A 19,381-nucleotide genomic window follows, 5' to 3' on the forward strand; every position below is an offset into this window, starting at 1 on the left:
AACGGGTGTAAATAACTACAATAAAATGTTTTGTAATAAAAAACATTTAAGCTTGTGTCTTACTGAACTACTGGATTTAAAGTATGGATCAAGTCTACATCGTTTATCTCCTTTTGGTGGCAAAAGTAGAGCCATTCTCAAGGATACAAATCTTGGCTATTTCCAGCTAAATCTCAAAATTGAACATGTTGACTTACTTTCAATAAAGTGACCTTTCAGTGAGGTAGTAGTTTTGGAAAGCCATTTCAAACCTCTCCCGGCATTTTTGAGAATTAATTTCTGAAAGAGGCCGATGTTCACGTTGATATTAGGAATTATTATCAGAATAAATATTCTGTGATGCGCAAAACTTTAATTTTTCATTAAGTTACATTATTGTGAAATAGGTGATGAAAGCTACTTCACACATAACCTGGACACGCTACAGTGCTGTTAGCCCAGAGACACAGCGCTACATGCTTGTCTCCTCTCCGTTGCGTACTGCGCCTGTAGCCAGTGGAAATCCATGGCTCGGTACCGCTGTCCTAACCCACGCGACACCCAGCACCTCAGCGGAGGCAGTGGTACGGCTGGGCACTGCTGAGACGCCTTGCCTCCCGGTCCGGTTGGAGGAGAAAAGTCCGTCGCTGAATGTAGGAGAACAGCGTTGTTTGCGTGAGCTGTTGCCAGTTAAAACAGTTCAAACTAGTTTTGCTAGTTTGTAGATTTGTAGGATTTCTACCTGCCCTTGTCACCCAAACTGAGTAACTGAGCTGATGTCGATCGTACCCTCGGCTCCAGGACTGCTGCTGCACCCTTAGCTGGCTTCACACCTTGTCCCAGCCTTTGCTAAAGAACCGACCCCACTCGTGACACCCATGGTCTGCTCCAGCCTGTGACCGTGTAGCTGCAAATGTCCTATAAACCTGAACCCCCCCATCGCTTCGCCCCCCAAAAGGCACCAGGCTCCAGCACTAGCCCCCCACCCCTCCCAGAGCCGCGCTGAGCTGTGCCTCTTTCCAACACCAACTTTCTAGCAGTGGTGCTGGGTTTTGGGTGCCTTTAGTAAAGCCAAAAATAGCCTTATTTATCTCTCTTTCTCCCAGAAAAGCTGCACTCCCAGCTGAAAAACAAGCTTCTCATGAGAGACTGAACACCCCGGATCGCCAATGACCCTGGGAAATGTCAATTCCTATTTTCTAGAGCTTTGGGCCAAACAAATATTTTTCTTAACCTCCACAGCGGAAAAACCTTTCAAAAGCCAAAGCAAACCAGCCAACCTACCCAGGTCCTTCCCTCGGCCTGTCACTGTGTAATTTAGGCTGGCTGTTTTCTCTTACAGCATTCCTAGGATCAACCATGCAAGATTACTTTTATTTGAGAGCAGTTGATAGGCAGACAAGCATTTTTTTTTCCTTTTTTTTTTAAGGAAGAATAGAAACAACCAGAAAGTATCACAGATTGCTGAGCTCTACTGGTCTGCCCACTGTTTGTGAGTTTGATGAGCAGCTAGTAGGGGGTTTTTGGATGGTATTTCTGCCAGGAAAAAAAAAAAGTGTTAGAGAAAGGAAGTGTTTGTTATTGATAACACCAGTTATATGATAGCAACAACTGATTTGTTATCAAAAATAACAGCAAGGGCACACCCAGCGCGAAGCTGCGATTTATATCGGGGCTGATTGCAAGCTCACCTCGCCGCGAGCACGTCCTGGCTGGCGAGTCCTAACGAACCCCTCGTACTGCACTGATGAGCGTGGGGGGTCCCGGAGGGGGGGGGGGGGTCCCATGAGAGCCCCACGGGTTGGAGAAGTGCCCTGGGGCATCGCTGGTCCCAGGAGCAGAGGTGGCAGTGACGGGGTTGGAGGGTGGCGGGCAGCCAGCGTGTCCCCATGGCCATTAGGGCTTAATCCTGATGCAAACAAAGCAATTCATGTAAATAATAACAAAAGCACCTTTTTATTTGACTCTCTTCTATTTGATGGTTTTTTTATCTTTTAACGTTCATGTCTAAACTGTTCCTTGCAACCAGCAGAGCTAACAAAATACTTGAGTGTATTAAAAAAAAAAAACCCCAAACCCCGAACTCGGGCTCTTTATCACACGGCTGCAGAATTCGGGCTGTAGAAACCAACCCAACCACCCATCCCCATTGCACTAAACCCAGAGGTGTAAAGTTTGGGTACTCACACACACACGCACGCACGGTCTTTTAAAAGTCTCTTCTAGCATTTGAGAAGATGGGCTCAGCTTCTTGTCTGCTGCTTTCGAAAGGAGCTAGACATTAAAAATATTCTAAAAAAGTGAATTATATTGAACGGGAGATACTGATGGGATGATACGGCTGAGAGCAAATAGCACATGGCAGCTTGGGCACCACCCCAAGTCGATTTTGGAGTTGTTACATTCATTTACATTACTGGATAGTTTTAGAGATGATGTGTTTTACTGAAATTTTAGCTCCTGCCAAACTGAACACATGGGAAAAACAAACATTTCCTTTTAGTATGCATTGATGAGTGCATTTTGGCAAGCAGCCTCATGGCAGCATCTTCAGGCCCAGGACTGGATCCTTCAAGGAACCTCATTGTGTATTCAGGAGGGAAAATCATGTGAAATCCCGGTGTTTGAGTCAGTTTTTCCCCTTGCTTGAGACGTTTCATGGCCAGGGGCACAGCGTGTTACTGTGCTGGCCTGTCACTCTCTATGCGCAGCCTCTGTGCGTGTCCCATCCCCAGGGACCAGTGGTCACCCTTGCATTTCTGCAGGGAGAAAAGACGTGCAGCTCCGAGCCCAGCAGCCACCTTCCGCCTCATATCAGGCTTAACAGATGTCGTCTAACCCAACCCAAGCTTCCTGCTAGGAGCGAGCACCCCCCACGTTGCTGCCTGTACAGCGAACAGCGCTGAGGGTCAAACCGGGGCTGCAGAAGGCTTTCCCCTCTCTGCCACCGCTTCGCTCCCCCCAGCCCCTGCTGTGGGTGGGCAGGGAGGGAATTGCTCCTGCCTCCTTCCCCCACCGTTAGCTCCGGGCAACGTCCACCGCTGTAGCCACGAGTGCCCCAGATCCCCAGAGGCGAGCAGGTACCTAATCCCTCAGTTGCATCGTGCCCAGATGCTTTCCAGGGGTGTTCATCCCGCTCAGAGATTCCTTAAGGGCTCCTCGTTCACCCGCTGCCCAACCTGCAGTTTATCTTCCTTATTAAGCGAGGAAGGTAATTGTTTTCCCTAGAGCGCGGCTCAGCCTTTCAGCCGGAGAAAACCCATTAAACCCAAGAAATCAGACAATAAATGGAGGCCATTTTGCATGATGGTGTGGATGATCCATCAGAGGAATGCAAACCAATAATCATGCCCCTCAAGTGACCGGTCAGATGTGGTTACTTCCGCCGCTGTGAGTGTCTCTGATGAGCCCTTTGACCGTCTCCAGCAACGTTCAGTTGCACCATCTCATTTGCACCCCAAGGAAAATGCCAGTTTTGATCTGGCAGCTGTGTTATCAGATTCTCCTTCACGCCGGGGCCCGGCTCTCTGGAAGGAAAACAAAACGTGCTGTGAATAACCCGCCTCGAGCATCGCCGCCTGCGCCTGCCCTCTCCGGAGGGCTCAGCCACCAGGCACCGCAGACAATGTTATCTCAGCACCGCCAATATCCTCAGCATTGGCTGGGATAAGATGAACATCCCCTGTTAATAAAAGCAACAAGCAGCAGAGGGAGGAACAAGCCGTATTTCTTGACTTTACAGATGTGTAATAACAGGATCTATTAGCCACACCGGTGTGTATCCCAGCCAGTGAAACGGTGCTGGATTATTTTTCCTCTCTTCACTGCTCCAGTTGTTTGTGCTATCGCTAGCTAAACGTGCTGCAAGCATAATAAATGACAACAAGCCTATTCACATCGTTATGGTCCCTTCTGCTTTACTCACTGGAGATTTGCATAAAGTCCAGGCGTTATTTTGGCAAAAATCCGTGCCGCCCACTTTCCATCTCCTCCTCTGTCCATGTTTCCTGAGAGTCAAGGGCAAAACCTGCATCAGTATCTGCAACACTTTGGGTTGTCACAACCCAGCTCTTCCATTTGCCCCCTTGGAAGGTGAAAGACAAAGGGGGTAGGAAATGCTTACCCAACCATGCACGCATACCAGCACATCTTGGCATTTGGGGATTTTTTGCCCAGAGTTTCGGTTTTGGACCTTACACTTCCCCCCACGCTGATCTCAGTGACAAGCCACGATGCTCTGACAAAGCGGCTGCTTTCCCCGTGGTTTGGCACAAGATGTGCACTGTGGAGAGCAACACACACAGCACATGCAGCTGTGAGAGCAATTTAAAACTCATTTTCAAGGAAAAGTTGCAAGGCAGAGGCAATCTTCTGTTGTGGCTGGACGTTAGACGGGTGCCCTGTGCTGAATCCTCCCTTTCACCCTGGTGAATCCTCCCTGGTTCACCTTTGCTCCATGTGCAGGTGAGTAACAAACTCTGCTCCTCCATGGGAAAACACCCTGCCCCAAGTCATGGCATTGCCCTACCCTTGGGCTTTTCCCTGTTTCTTCCTTCAAACAAGGGCGTTAGAGCGCTTAGGGGTCCATGATTTTGATTACAATAAATTTGCTGGAAAATCCAGTTCTGGCAAGATCAGTATCACTTATAGGTTCCAGCTGAATTTGGTGGAGGGTTCCATGCAATAAATGAAATGAGAGAAAGGTATAAAGAGCTTCCAGCTCTCCTGGGAGTGACCGTGTGCTGTCCCTAACGGCAACGTACAGGACCAAAGCTCCTTCCAGCCCCGTGTTTCTACAGCACAGTGCTTGGGAATTGAACTGAACCTTAAATACAGATAAAAGGCTCCATTAACCCCCCAGTTAAAGAAAAGGATGAGCTTCACATCACCAGGAGGGCAATGATGAAGCCAGCCTGAAGCTCAGGCATACCTCAGCCCATCCTTCCCCCCCTTCAAATGCCATCGGCTGGTGTTACAGGCAGGTTTAAGTGAAGGGGTTAACACAGGATTACTTGTGCTGTAGCAGGGGCTGTCACCGCTCATTCTCGAGCTGAGCAGGTCGAAATGATGCCGATGCCAACCACGATCTCCACCGCTGCACATGCACAGCTCATCCAGCAAACACCCCAGCATCCACACAACACCCTGCACCGCCACGGTCCAGGGAGCCCGGGTAAAGGTGCGAAGGGGTAATTTTGGCACAGCAGTTGCAAGTGATAATATTTGGGAGCCTCTTCCAGTACCGTTGGGCCCTTCTGGGGCAACTTTCTCTCAGTTTGCCCCAGCGACCTGCAGTAAGGGCATCTTTTGGCAGCCTGCCTTCCTCCCCCTACCCCAAACCCACAGCTGCTGCTCTCGGCCCTCTTTGCTTTACAAAGTAAAGGCATGTAGAGATCAAAGCGTAGCTCCAAAGTACACTGATGCTGAGATTTTAGCCATTTGCTGGGAGATATTGGTCATTAACTGATGCAGCATCAAGGTGCTGCACAGTGCTGTCAGGCTGACGTCCTTGGGCACGTCTTCACCCAGAGATGAAGTGCTTGGAGCAATATCAACCTCGAGTATGTGTCCCTTTGCAATCTCCTTCCCTAAAGCACTGTATGACAAGCCGTGGTGCCATCCTGCATGGCAGGTGGGGAAACCCATATGGCTTGGAAAGAAACCTGGCCAAGAGAGGGGGCTTGGCGGCATGGGGAGCAGGGGGACCTTGCGAGGACTTCAGCAGGGCCAGGGCCACAGCATTGCACCCAGGTGAAACACTCAGATACAGCACGATGGGCGCTAGCTTTAAAATCCACGTGGGTTTTCCACTGCTCCGACACATCCATCATTGCATTTAATTCACAGTTTTCCTAAGCTGCTTAACAGGAATGACCTGTTCTCAGAAGGGGAGGGGGAAGGAAAAAAAAAAAAAGGAAAAATAGACATTAAGCATTGAGAAACTCAGGAGGGAAGCAGGGTGTTGATTTTATATTTTCATTTGAAAAGAAGAAGGAAAAAAAATACAGACTAAGCTACTCTGCTCCCTCGTGCCCTGTTGTAAAGCAAAGTCACGAGTGATGTTGGTGCTTTGCGGCTGAAAACATGAACCGGCTGGGTTGCTCCAGGGATGAATAGTTTCTTCTGGGAGGTGCCACCCCTGGCCGGCGGCATTTTGCAGCTCAGAACCTCCCCATTTCCATCAAGGGGGAGTTGAGTGGTTCATCTGTGGATCTGCTGGCCATGAGCGCTGGATGCTTGGCTCTGCCCTGACCCTCATTTCCCTGTGCAACCCTTCTCTCAGCACTCCTCTCCCAAGAGAAATGCCAAAAGAGGCCCCAATCGCTCCAAACCTATACAGGATCGCTCCAGGAATCCCCGTGGGATGAGCTGCTGCTAAGTGAACCCCGGCTCTGATGCCGTTTTGGGCTCTCCCTCACACTTTTGGTGTGTGCTGGTCTCCACGTGTTGCACAGCAGAGCCCACAGGTGCTCCGGCCTCCTCCCGCAACCCTACTCCTGCCACAAAACCCAGCCTGCAATATTAACCTTGTTGCATAAATAACCCTCCCCACATATTTTCCAACCGCTCTGCCTTGGAAATGAATGGCTCCCTACAGCTCCGAGGAAACGGTGCCCTCCGAACCCCCTCATATGCCTTGGGAGCGGATGGAGAAGTGCAGATCTTTCCCTTACGCACTGATCCTGCTGCGTTTCGCCCAAATCCTGCAGCACCTCCAAAACTGCAGAATATACTCACTTTGGCTGATGTTTTCAGGTGGTTTTGGGCTAAAGCTGCATTTTTCCGCATCAGTGCCACCGGCTGGCAGGAGCTAGGGTGGAGGATGCTCCTTGGCCAGCTCCTGTCCCCAGGCTGCTTCTCCAATGCAAGGTGGGAGATGCTTTAACCCTTCTGGTGCTCCAAGGATTTAATTTCCTTCCAAATACTGAAGATTTAGCAAAAAGAGCTGCTTGTAGAAATACCTCCAGGTCAGCCAATGGCCAGGTGAGGTGGTGCTCCTGGTTGAAAATCACTTGTAGGTAAAAAACAAAGCTTCCCTGGGGCTTGGCGCTGGCTCCCCGAGGTGCTTTCCACTTCTCCGTCAGCAGCAGCCACCTCTCGTCCCCGTGGGGGAATGGCCGGGGCCGGGTCAATGTTTAACCAAGCAGGGAAGGACGTGTGGGCACATCCGTGGGAGCCAGCCACGGCCTCGGTGGCTGGCAGGGAGCTCCTCGGGAACCACGGTCGCTCACAAATGTCCCTCCGCATTCAGGGAGGACGGTGCATGAGGGGTTTTCCTTCTTCTTTCAAAGCTGCTGCTCTGCAAAATGGGCCTGAGCTCTTCCAAGGCACACCCCAAAGTGACCAAGGTGGCACCGATGCGCGCCGGGGAGGACCTGCCTGCTCTCGCCACCCTGTACCGGCTCCCCGGCGTGCCAGGAGAGCCCAGCCTGCACCCGCCGGCCGCGGCGGCGTGGGGAAAACCCACGTTTCACCAGGAACTTCCACCTCTCCGGGAGACCTGGTACGGGAGAGCCTCTGCAGGTAAGGGGGTCGTTAACGAATTATTGCGCAGCGCAGGGCAGAGACCCACGGGGCTTCAGCTGGGGCTGCGGGTTTGCTTGCTGCCATGCAGGGTGGGGGTAGGTGTGTGCACATGCCGTTCTGCATCAGTAGCATTCTGCCATTTCCAGGACATTTTAGCTTTGGGAAAACTCATTTTTTCGCCCCCCAGCCTGTTTTGGAAGCATCTCAGTCACCAGAGCCCAGGCTCCTTACCCCCATCAGTCGTCCCCCTGGGAACAGCCCCACTCCCCAGCATCGACCTGGCATGCAGCGACACCAGCCTGCATCCGAGCAAGCCCTCGTACAGCAGCCCCGTAACTCCCGGTTATACACCCGTTCTGCTCACCTGCCACCACTGGGCATATCGATATCATTAGCTTAATTAGAATTAGATTCTGGGTAATGTGCTCAGCAGGTAAAACTCAGCATTAAAATAAATTATAGCCATGTCTTGCACAGGGCTAATTTCATAAGCCAGGAGGCAGAGGAAAGCGGATAATGTAGCTGTGTGTGTTTTAGTACGAGTGGCATCGTGCAGCCTCTCCTGCAGCCTTTCACAGCGGAGTTTAAACTCCATCCGTACCCAAACCCTTCCTGGAGGCGAGGAAGGAGGTTTGCACCCATCTGAAAGCGGATGCATAGCTCTGTACAACGAGCTGGACGGTGATGAACGGCTTCCCACAGCCACGTGAGGTGAGCGTAGGGAGAAACCCCCATGAACGCCGATGTGGTTAGAGAAAGGGCAACGCAGAGGAAGGAGGATCTGCAGCCCTAGCACCCTCCTCCCCTCTTTCCCATTTCCAAAAACGAATTTCTGACACACGCTGAGCGGCGTTAAGCATCGCTGCTTCACCAGGGGCTGGATGTTTCCTTCAGGATCATCTGCCAAGAAGCATCAGGAAACGGTGAAAGCAAATAAACCTGTGGCATGATAGCAGTGATGTTCCCGGAGCTGGAGGTCCTGGGGTGAATACAGATCAGGTCTGGCTGTACAACAAGGGGGTCTCAAGTACTTTGTGACAGCAAGAACAACCAAATATTCCTGTTCTGGAAAATTATCATCACTGGGCATTTAACAAGTGCTTGTAAAAAATGTCTACTTTTATAAAAAACTTTAAAACCCCCTCAATAAATGTCATTTTCTATTACTTTTCATTTTCAGAAATAAAAAGAGTATGCTCAAGAGTACTTGAGCAATGTATTAGCTTGAGCTGCTGTCTAAATAAGCAAAGCCTCCAAGAGAACAGGTTTTATTTGGTTCAGCTTGGCTTGTGTTAAATCCTGCTTCCTCCAGCGGGGAGAATCTGCTGCTACTAAAGTGCAAGGGTGAAAAACAAAAGTCACGAGAATAACTTCAGCTTGGGCCCCGTGCTCCCTCGGCGGTGGCTGTGCAGTGGGACAATGGTTCCTCCCTGCCAGCATCACGCGGGTTTGCCAGGGACCGTCCCTGCCCCAGGACCGAGCAGGTTTGGGGACAGCGAGCACTTGGCTCCCAGTTCTGTATCTGTAGAGGCTAAGGGCAAACCTCCTAGACACATGCATGGACAGGATGACAGGGAATAATTTAAATATATTGGAAAAAAAAAACCAAACCTCATAAGGGAGAAATAACCTCCCCAGAGCCATACACCTTGCCAGAACAAGCTTCTCCCAAGCCCCAGCCCCTTGCCTGTGCCGTGTCCCGTGTTCCCAGCACCGTGAGCCACCTCCTTACATTTTATTTCCCCCTTAGAAATTCTTTATGCACTAATTTGTCCTGCAGATTGAGAGGCAATAACTTCATAACACCCTCTTTTGATATTACAAGCTGCTATTTCAGCACGTGTTCCCCGGCAGCTGAAGTCTGTCTCCGGAGGAGCCTCCTGTGCTGGAAATTTTCACTTCAGGTCCCAATCCCTGCATGTGCGGAGCAGCCGCAGCTTCGCTCAGCGGTTAATCATTGCCGGTGCTCAGCAGAGCCCAGCAATCATTTATCCGATGGATTCGCTGCCTCCTCCCATACCCCAACACCCTCCCTCCATCACCTCTCTCTCTCTTCAAGAGCCCTGCCTTGGCAATCTTCCACGGCGCTCATTTAAAGGGACCACTGAAGTCCCCCATAAGGTGACCTCCAAATCATCGTTCTTCTTTTTAACATAACTATTAAATCTGGCATCAACTATAATGTAAAATTCCTGCACTTTATCCCCAACTCTCCTCCCCTGCGGCCACCTCGGGGCTCCTACCACGTGGGAGCAGGAGCTGCTCAGCAACACCTCACTCAGCTCCACGTATACAATGGCATTTGAATGCACCAAGACAGGTTTTTGGGAGAATAGGTGGGATAGAGAAACTCTTTTGTAAAAGAAATACTTACTGCACGTGCAAGTATTTATTTGTGCAAGAAAAAACAAAAAGGCAGCGGTGTCCACCCGAGAGCACCAGCGCAGAACGGACCCGAGCTCAGATCACGTTCAGGCCTCAGCGAAAGCACTGCTTTAATAAATAGCAGGGGATCGCTGGTGCGTAGCACGTTATTTCGGGCTGATTTCCAAAGATGAGGGTCTGTGGTTGTACTGCTTGTCTGACCGTAACCCACTAACTTCTGAACCCTCTGCCTGGCTGTAGCCCAGCTCTGCCACGGCCACTAACAGCATCAGAGATATTTCTCAGTTCCAACAAAAAAAATAACAATAATAAAGTCTTAGGGACTGAGCAGCAAGAAAAGACCCAAACTGCTGCCTGTTCCCCACTTTAAAAGGGCAGGCAGCGAGGAAGTGGCAAAGCTCACGGGTTTCTTGGCCAGCTGATGGTAACAGGCCGCAGGAGGAGAAGAGGACCCTTGGTCACATGGGGGACCCAGGGAGGCCACAGGAGACACGGAGGATGGTTATTGTCATGTATAGGATGTATGAGGGGTTGTAGAGGGAAGCAGGAGAGGTACGCAGCAGACACAGTTGTCAGAAACCACAGGTATGTCCTCACTTTATTTCTGCAGCTAATAGAATTATTTATACCATGTGTTACGGGGATACACCAAGAGAGACGTTAGTAGGACATGCCAACCAAAAAATAGGGCAGAAAACTATTGCTAAGTGCAGCTTAACAGTTGATGATCACCCCAAAGTAACTTCATCCATTTCTTCTCTAATCTTTAAGGGCCCCTTTCTTTCAACACTGTGCTGGAAAAGGGAGAAACCAGCATCATTAAACAGCACCCGCCTCGAAGACCTCAAGTAAGACGAGTTTGAAAAGTTCCCTCTGAGTTGCTCTGATTGACCCGCTGACGTGGGCTTTCTTGGGGACATGGGCACCTGTCACAGCACCACGGTGGGGGGAACAAATATCCTGCAGCAATGCAAGTAGGAGGTCGTACCTCTAGACAATCATCCCTAGATGAGCTTTATCACCAGCCCAAGTTTGATACCTAGGGCAGAGCAGATATGTTGATCGCAGAGAGGTTATTTTTGGTTCATTAGCACAAGGGAGAGGACTTCATCTTTGAAGAACAACCAAAGAGGGGCCAACGCAGCGAGGTCCTGCCTTTGCCCTCCTGCTTGCCTCCACGGGTCCGTGCCTCACTGGCCAACCTTCGTACGCTATGGAGACACCCTATGAGGACACGTGTCCCAGCACTGGCCATGAGGCCACCTCTCCTGTAATGACCCACTTTCCTTTGTGGTGTCTGGGTACCTGCAGCCAAATCTTAGTGCTCCCATGGGGCCAAGACTGAGCCCTTTGCAGAAGGGATCCAACTTGCATCACGCGGGGCTGGTTTTGGCTCTTCAGGCCAAATATCCCATCGAGGTCTGGCATCGGGGCAGAGAGGCAGGTAAAGCAGACAGACGTGCTTTGCAACAGGGGCTGGTGAAAGTACAGAGCAATTATTTTAGGTTTCAAGAATTGCTATGCATGCTGTGTACCTACGCATACCTTCACCTTCTCCCCTCAATAGCATGGTATATACATGTGCACACACACACACACCTGTATATCTAGATATAGAAAAAAAATCTCCCCAAAACAAACATAAAACACCCTTGTTCACTCCTCCTTGACGTCCTTCCGTTCTCCTTCCTGCACTTCCCAGATCCCTTCCCCTCCAAGCCCTGAAACCCATGACTCTACCTGACCTGGCAATCAGGTTTTTCCCCCACGCAAGAGTTACCACAACATAACTAAAGCTCCAGAAATATCTTTATATCCATATAATTTACTGCAGAGGAGGAAAGGAAATGTGGCTAATGTACCATGCTGCACAAGGGTTAGAGTTGCTATTTCATTTTAAAAAAAGTGACAAGAAGGCCTCCACATGCATTTTCTGTGCTGATATTTTTCTGCGCTGATGCTTTTATACAATACGAAACCTGGGTGAGGCTCAGGCCTCAGAGAGTCCCCGTCATGTGCTCACAGGGCTAAGCTGGAGCTGCATTAACAGGGCTGTACAACTCTTGCTGTAAATCAGGTTATTCAAAACCGAAACCCAGAGACGCACGCTGCTTTCTCTGCTCCACCTGAATTTTCAGTGCTTCTCCATACCCTCCCAAACCAGCCAGCAACAGCTTCCAACTTCCCATCTCTTACCTGCTCACTATTTAAGATGCAAAGCTGCCAGTATTTGGCTGAGGCGGAGTTCTCCCTCCTTCCCTGCGTGCCCACAGAGGGTCAGGGAGGGACATCAGGGACACCAGGCTCAGCCCCTCTCTGGATACCCCAGAGCTGCAGCTCCCCCACTTTGCTCCTCAGATCTTTCTCTTTCAGAGTCCCTGCATGAGGCTTTTGGCTACATTTCTTCTCTTCTGCTTGGCCCGGGTCTGGGGGCTCCAAAACTGAGAGCAAACAGGGCTCAGAGGAATAAAATCAGGCAGGGAAAGGGGACAACTTGAACTGACACCTCCAAGTGCAGGTGCAGCAGGGTGTTCTGCTTGGGGAAGCACTCAGCTGCTGGAAATAACCCACACACCTCCCCAGTGCTCTCATTTAGGCAGGACTTTCAATTAGCAATTAAGGGCCAATGTTGTACCGGCTGCTGAGACCCCTCTAAGAAAGCCCAGCTGCATGGTGCACATCACCAGCCTGAACAGGCAGCTGGAGGGAGTCCTCAGCGGTTGGTGGTTGGGGACAAACAGAGGCAAACACACTTCTTGGCTGTTTAACCCATGAAAGAGATGTATTTATTTCCCCCGACTGGCCATGTGCTTCTCTGTAGCGCTTTTGTAGGTGCTGGGTCATCCCTGTACTGGGTGCAGCTTGGAGCAGCCCTGGGTTACACCAGCACCAAGCTGCCCGTCAGCTGCCCACACTGGTCATCTTCCTTCCCAGGCACCTATACAACCCCTTGCAATTAAAATCCTTGGGTGAAATTCTCACCTCCCTGTGCTGCCCCCCCCGTTCCTCCCCGAGAGCATCTCCACTCTCCCAAAATTTGGTGACAAACCCTCTCTGCGCATGTCCCACAACAGCAAACCCACTGAAGCAGGGGTGCTTTGCTCAAGGCTTCCTTGCTGTGATTAAGGTCTTTTTAATATAATAAAGAACAGAAGAGCCACCAGCCGGGGTCAGTTAAACCCCGTCCACTCCGGGCTGTGGCTCTCGCCAAGACTGGTGGCGTCAGAGAGCACGGGCAGCCACCGACGATTGAATAATGTGTCCCTGGACTTGGTGGGAGGATGAGGCAGCAGCACCTGGAATGAGCCCAGCTACGCCCTGTGAACTGTCACGCAGAATCGCAGCCTCATTTAAAAATCTCCTCCCAGCGTATAATTTTCAGTCATTGATCTTATTTCCATTACGGCCGTATTTCTGTATTACTAAAACACTGATAATACTCATTGCAGGACAATGATGCTGTTAATCCTACCCCGTGCTTCTGCCATTGCTGTTAGGGAGTGTAAACGGCACCAGCAAAAGCCCTTTTCCCTGCAGGAATATTTTCAAAGACAATGGAGCAGGATGACGTGGCCTCCTCAAGGACTTTTAGAGGATTTCGGTCAGAGAGTATTTCCAGAGAAAAATCCCGTGAGGTTCACAGAGACGAAAGAAAAGAGTCGACTTTCCAGCTGGCGACAGAACTTTAGTTGAAAGCCTGAAACTTGGCTTGCCCGCCCGCCGCAGCGAGATGAGCCGATTGATGCAGGAGCTCATCTGCCTTCAGCCACCCCGCGCTGACTGCCTTGGTGGCATCCAGGAGTGATGCACAGCCCGGACCCCAGTTTGTGGTGTCACATGCTGCCATCTAGTGCCATTTTTTTAAGCTTCATATTCAGTTTTGTGGGTTTTTTTGATGCTAAGAGACATGTGAACTTGGCGTTTGGGGCTGATGGGGAATTCCCCCTTTACATGATGCTACTGACTTTTTTTTCTCCTACGTTTTTGCATTGATTTACAGGATGCTTCAAAATTACAGCTCAGGCTTTGGCAGCAGTTTGGTGCAGACAGAGACATGTCACCATTTATTGGACACCAGTTCATATTCAGGGAGTTAATGATGTCCCACAAAAGTGTAAAAGTCAGGACTTCCTGATGAAGTCCTTGATGATGCTCCCCTTAATTTTTATGGAAGCCATGCGGAGCTCCCATCCTAGAAGGGGACACTAGAAATATCAAGCCACGAAATGACCCAGTAACATCTAGTAGTTTGGCATGATTTAAGGAGGCAACTTAGCTCCTTAAGACAAAAATTCATGCTCAGAGCCATCATAAAGCAACTCTCTGCCCACTTCCATTAGCCACCAGGAAAGGCACTTTGTACCACCCACAGTCCTGCAGAGAGAAGTCATACCTAGGCCAACATAAAAGAGACTGGTTGGACAGAGGGAATGGTGCTCTGGGTCTCAGGTATCTGGGATCTGCCCTTGGATGACCTGCTAGGAGACTTTATATTAAATTATGATACCTCCCTGTGCTTCAGGTTCAATATGAAGCAATTTGGGCTGGGGTTTGTCTTCACTCTGGTCTTGGCTGGAGCCTTGGGCACTGTTGAGGCTCAAAGAGAAATACCTACAGGGATGAAACTAATGCCAAACTGGGTTTTTCCTGCTTTGACTCTAATGCAGGAGATTCCCCCAGTTTTGTCCACTCCTGAAGCACCTAAGGAGATATTCATCTCCCTGAGCATCTGCTAGAGATGCCAATCTCCTTCCTGTATCCCAAGCAGCCAGGCCAGAATTGGAGCTGGAAAAATGTCAGGGTAGTTTCATATCAGGTTTTATGATTATGTGGAACAAGCAATGCTGAATATTATAAATATTGGACTTGTAGAGGCTTGAACCTGTTGGCCCTCCGCAAGCAATCGCTCCCGCAATGCCCTGGAGTCAGCAAGAAGTGGCTGCAACCCCAAAAACGAAGGTAAGGGCATGGGTTGAGCTCCGTGCATGAGTCATTGCTGACTGCAGGCTCTCGCGGTTCAGGCACCCCAAAGAGCAGAAGTTGGTGTTTTACACCGGCTGCGCTCCTGTCCCTGGCTGAGCCCGGGAACCGGCTGAAACACCGGTCTGTGGGTGAAAGGATACAAAATAAGGGGAAAGTTTCTGAAACTCCAGCATGACAGTTCCCTGGATGAGACGGATCTGCTGAGCCAGGACCTGAAATATTTTTGAGGCTAAAGGTTTGAGGACCGCTTTTTTAACTGGCTGAGCAACTTGAACACCCATCGCTTGCAGCCGGCAGGGAGAAGGCTGTGCGCCGTAAACACCCCCTGCAACCCCAAACGCGCAAAAGTGGTTCCTCCCTTCGGATCATGAGATCATCTTGGACAGTCGACTCAAAGCAGTAACATGTCAAAGGGCAGAAGCATGTGTAAATTGTTTTAATGAAGATTTTTTCCATCATGCCCCAGAGCTGTGAGATAAACTGCAAACGCATTGAAAACCTGTGATAAATTGCTGTAAAAGTTGGCTACGCAGGGAAAAACTCGCTGCCTTTATCCGGGGAGCGCCCGAGGGGCTGGGAGTGGGTTTGCGAGCTGGTGGCTGTTCCTTTCTCTTTCAGAAAGTGCAGGTGTATTTATTTACATTTTTAAACACCTCGTAGGCTCTGGAGAAGAGCGGGCAAAGCCTGAGACACCTCCCTGGCAGGCGGCAGCACGTGCACAAGCTGCAGATGCTGGACTTGACCCGCAGGCGCCGAGAGGTAACTCTGAGATGGATTTGGGGATAAGCTGGGGCTTCCCCTCTCGGACAGAGGTTTGCCCATCCCTGGCGTCTCTCCCATGGACCAGGAGGCTTAAAGCCTGTTGCTGGGAAGGTCAAATGAAGCTTTCCCAGTGGCTCAGGCAGAGGAGAGGTGGGGAGCATCCCCAGGGCCCCAGTGATCAGTAATTACTTCTGATTTTTCCAACGCTTTGCCCTCATTTGGCTGTGGCTCATGGAGAAACCAAAAATCTCTGTCCAGGTCAGGTTCTGTCACGTACCCAGTTTGGCAAATACCATTTGCCCGGGTTAAACTACTCGACTGTGTAATTATTTTCAGCGCCAACCCCCTAATGATATGCCGCATCGAGCTGTTAATACATGTTTGCTCCTCTGCTGCTTGTGTTGACGACTCGTTTGCAAACCCAGGCAGAGCTGAAGCGAAATCTCCACAGGGAGGCAAAAATCAATAAACAAAAAATCAAGGAATTCAGCCCGAAGAAAGTCCTTGACACTCTCCAGAGAGGCGACAGCGCCAAAAGCCGAGACCTCGTCCCTGCTGAGCACAATCAGCATTTTCACGGAGACGACCGTGGTAAGTAGAATAATTTTCCAAGGAGATGTAAAACTCGCGAGCCTCTTAAATGTCATCAGAGAAGTTTCCCTATGGAAGCTGCTTCCACTGCTCCATCTCCTGCCGTGACACGGTGCAAGTTTAAAAGACTGGGGGGGAGAAGGCTGGGAGATGTGTTCGTAAGGCAAAGCATTGGGATGCCTCAGCATTGGGATGATGATGCTTCTCTGATAGCATCCAAACAGACCAGATGTGAATTAAGAGCCATGGAATAGCCATAGGGGCATAAAAACAAAGCCCTCAGGGCCAGGCCCCTGCAGGAGCAGGTTCCCACTGGCAGGAGAGTCCCAGCTTGTCCCACATATCCCCTGCACAGCAAACTGACCGTGAGGACAGAGGGTGTCCCTGGCGTCCCACGTCCTTGGAGAGTCAGGGGGTCCATCAGGCAAAAAAGTCCCAGGAGGTAAGCATATAGACCGCTGCATAGGTGAACATACACGGGCTGGGGGAAACCTCTGAAGCTCCACCAACATGACGGCCAAAGGGGTGAAGGAGAAAAAAAATGGAAAACCACTGCCTGAAGATCAACCCTCACACCAGGTTTTGCCCCCTGCCCTCTGCCCCAGCACAGGACACATGCCCGAGCCTGGGCCATGCTCAGGTGGACGTAGGCTGTGACAGTATCACAGTGGTCACTCTGGCAGGGTTGACAGTCGCCGATTAAAATGTGCCCTGCCAGCTTTCCTTCAAGCACAAGACATGAGTTACTCCGGCAGAGTCTCCACCACAACATGCATCCATCCTCAGCTGGGGAGCTGAAGCCAAGCCCCAGCCCCATGCTGACCCAGCGGTTGCCCCGTGCAGGAGGCACGGAGCTGGTCCCTTCCTGAATTTTTCTGCTCTGGAGAAAGGAACTGTGATGTTCCCTTGCAGCAAAAGGGAAACCTGGATGATTTGAGATCGCTGGTTATTTTCAGGGACCTTGTGAGACTGGTTTTTTTGGGAGAACAGTCAGCCTTGTCTCTCCCCCTTGACATGCATGAAGGGCTGAAGGAGGGCACCCACATGCATTTTGGGGTGTTGAACCTTGCAGTAAGTCTTCTCTGGCAGAGCACCCTTGGGCACGTTGGGAAGCTGGAACTGGGCTCAGCAGGAGAAAGAAATGGAGAATGAGCTGCTTGAGCAAGAGCTACCAGAGATTTGCTCCTGGCTTCATCATTGCATGGTCCACCAATATGTTGCATTCATATGCATGGTGTAGCCTCTGGACTCCTGCCATCCGTAAATAACCATGGGGTAAAAGTTACAGTCACTGAGGTTACTCACTTTTTAGGTTTAGTTTTACATGGAAGCCGCTCCCCACTGCCCAGAGCCAGGCAATTTCCATCGCAGGTTTGCATCCCTCTGGGAGACGTGTAATTAAGGTGAGATGTTCCCGGTTAGACCATTTCCAGCCGTGGCTCCGTGTTACTTCCAACGTTAAAACGCATCAGGTGAAATTCATTTAACAGTGACAGATCTCAGCCTCTCTTGGGCATGTCTCCCTGCTGCAGCCCATGCCGTAGCGCAGGAGGGAGCACGGCACGGTCCGCGTGACAGCGATGCCAGCAAACACTGAGCAGAGGCTTTTCCCTCCCTCGCACGCCTCGAGGATGGGCGAGCAGCAGGAATGGACGTGGCGTAAATCTGGAGGGCTGACCTGCGGCGCTTTGTATTTGCACTGGTTGGTGCAGGCTGGGGGAGCAGCTGGGGGGGTTGGAGACGCCAGGGCACACAAGGGTGACCTTACTGTCCCCAACGAAGGGGAAATCGAAGCGAATCTCAGCTGCCACTTCATACTGATATCCCCGAGGCACGAGCCCCGTTCTGTTTTGGTTGCACGTGACAACCTTCAGCACAGGCTGGAAACGTATCACCAAGGGTAAAAATGCTTAAATCAGTGAAAAACTTGTCCAATGGTGAACTTTCACCAGGAGAAAGGGGAACAGACTTGGCTGCTCCTATTCCCTCGTGTTTCTTCACCTCAGCTCTCTTCTCCTTGGGGATAAAACCATACTGCCTCTTGCCAGACTCTATAATTTCACCAAATATAATCCTGAGTGTATTATACCTTACCCTGCCCAGCCCCAAGCATGGGGTCTGGTCTTACAGGGATCTCTCAGGATCTTCTTTACGTGCCTTCAGCTGCCCATAGCCATTTCCAGCTAAATTCTAGGCAACTGGGCATGCAGCTCTGCAAAATTATGATTTTTTTTTTTTTTTTCTCTCCCCAAGGAAACACGTGGGGTGGAGGACTCTCCAGGCAGCACGATGGGGCTGAACTCTCTCCGAGCAGGAGCAGGAAGGTTGACCTGTGGTTCTGCAGGGAGCCGCGGACGAGGGATCTGTTCTGGGACACCTCCAGCACAGGCTCTGAGGAGTGGGAAAGGGAAGAGAAGATTTACCACAAACCTACGCTTGTGAGAACCAAGACAGAGAGAGTTTCTCTCTTCGATGACTTCTTTGATAAGGATTTCTAGTGGCATGGCTTGGGGTGAGAAGGATGCGCTGAAGAAACAAGCCACAGCTCTGGTGGGGCTGAAACCCCCCCGGATGGATGGACTGAGGGTGGAGACACGATGTTTGCAGTAAGCGGGATTTCTGGGAGTACGGGCCAGTGGAAAGGACAGCTGGAAATGAGGAGATCACTGAGGCGGAGTGAATAATGACTGTCTGGGTTATGTGGCTGAATCAAAATATCTGAGGAAAAAAATGGCTTGGACTGAGCAACAATGAAGTGGGGGTGGAGGGGGGAGGACGAGCCTGGCAAAAAAAACCCAAGCAGAAGCTGGAAAATATTCTGGGTTAACCCCAAATATTAAGTTCCAGCTGAAACGAAATGTTTCGCTTGCCTTTGGGTTACTCAACCATTCTGTTTAACTTGTTTTTAACCTTATATCCTTTTTTAAACCACAAAAACCCAGTTCAAAATGCAAGATAAAACGATTCATTAAGGAAATCTTTAAAATAAATATTCTGGCATTTCTAAAATTCCTTTTTGACGTTTTTTGGGAATTTCCTCTCCTCCCCTGCCCCAGACACAGAAATACATGTACTTTCTTCAGTACTAACCTCCAGTTTTATGGAAAATTTTCTGAAAAAGCTGGCTTTCATTCACTTGCCTTCTCTGTCCAGG

General features: G+C 50.3%; 1 protein-coding gene across 1 annotated transcript; it reads left to right on the forward strand.

Moving 5' to 3' along the window:
- The first annotated feature begins 7,286 nt into the window (after positions 1–7,286).
- CCDC198 (coiled-coil domain containing 198) lies at positions 7,287–18,725 on the forward strand. Its single transcript, XM_050898533.1, has 6 exons — positions 7,287–7,503; positions 10,663–10,739; positions 14,764–14,850; positions 15,535–15,633; positions 16,062–16,227; positions 18,481–18,725. The coding sequence occupies exons 1-6, from the start codon at positions 7,287–7,289 to the stop codon at positions 18,723–18,725; spliced, it is 891 nt and encodes a 296-aa protein (XP_050754490.1).
- The last annotated feature ends 656 nt before the right edge of the window (positions 18,726–19,381 follow it).

Source organism: Gymnogyps californianus, chromosome 5 (assembly GCF_018139145.2).
Source record: "Gymnogyps californianus isolate 813 chromosome 5, ASM1813914v2, whole genome shotgun sequence".
Lineage (NCBI taxonomy): Eukaryota > Metazoa > Chordata > Aves > Accipitriformes > Cathartidae > Gymnogyps > Gymnogyps californianus.

Excerpts from the sequence above, each read along its gene's own strand:
- CCDC198 (XM_050898533.1), top strand. The coding sequence starts at position 7,287 with ATGGGCCTGAGCTCTTCCAAGGCACACCCCAAAGTGACCAAGGTGGCA. Across the intron at positions 15,634-16,061 it reads TGACCCGCAGGCGCCGAGAG|GCAGAGCTGAAGCGAAATCT; the intron begins GTAACTCTGAGA and ends TTGCAAACCCAG. Across the intron at positions 16,228-18,480 it reads TTTTCACGGAGACGACCGTG|GAAACACGTGGGGTGGAGGA; the intron begins GTAAGTAGAATA and ends TCTCTCCCCAAG.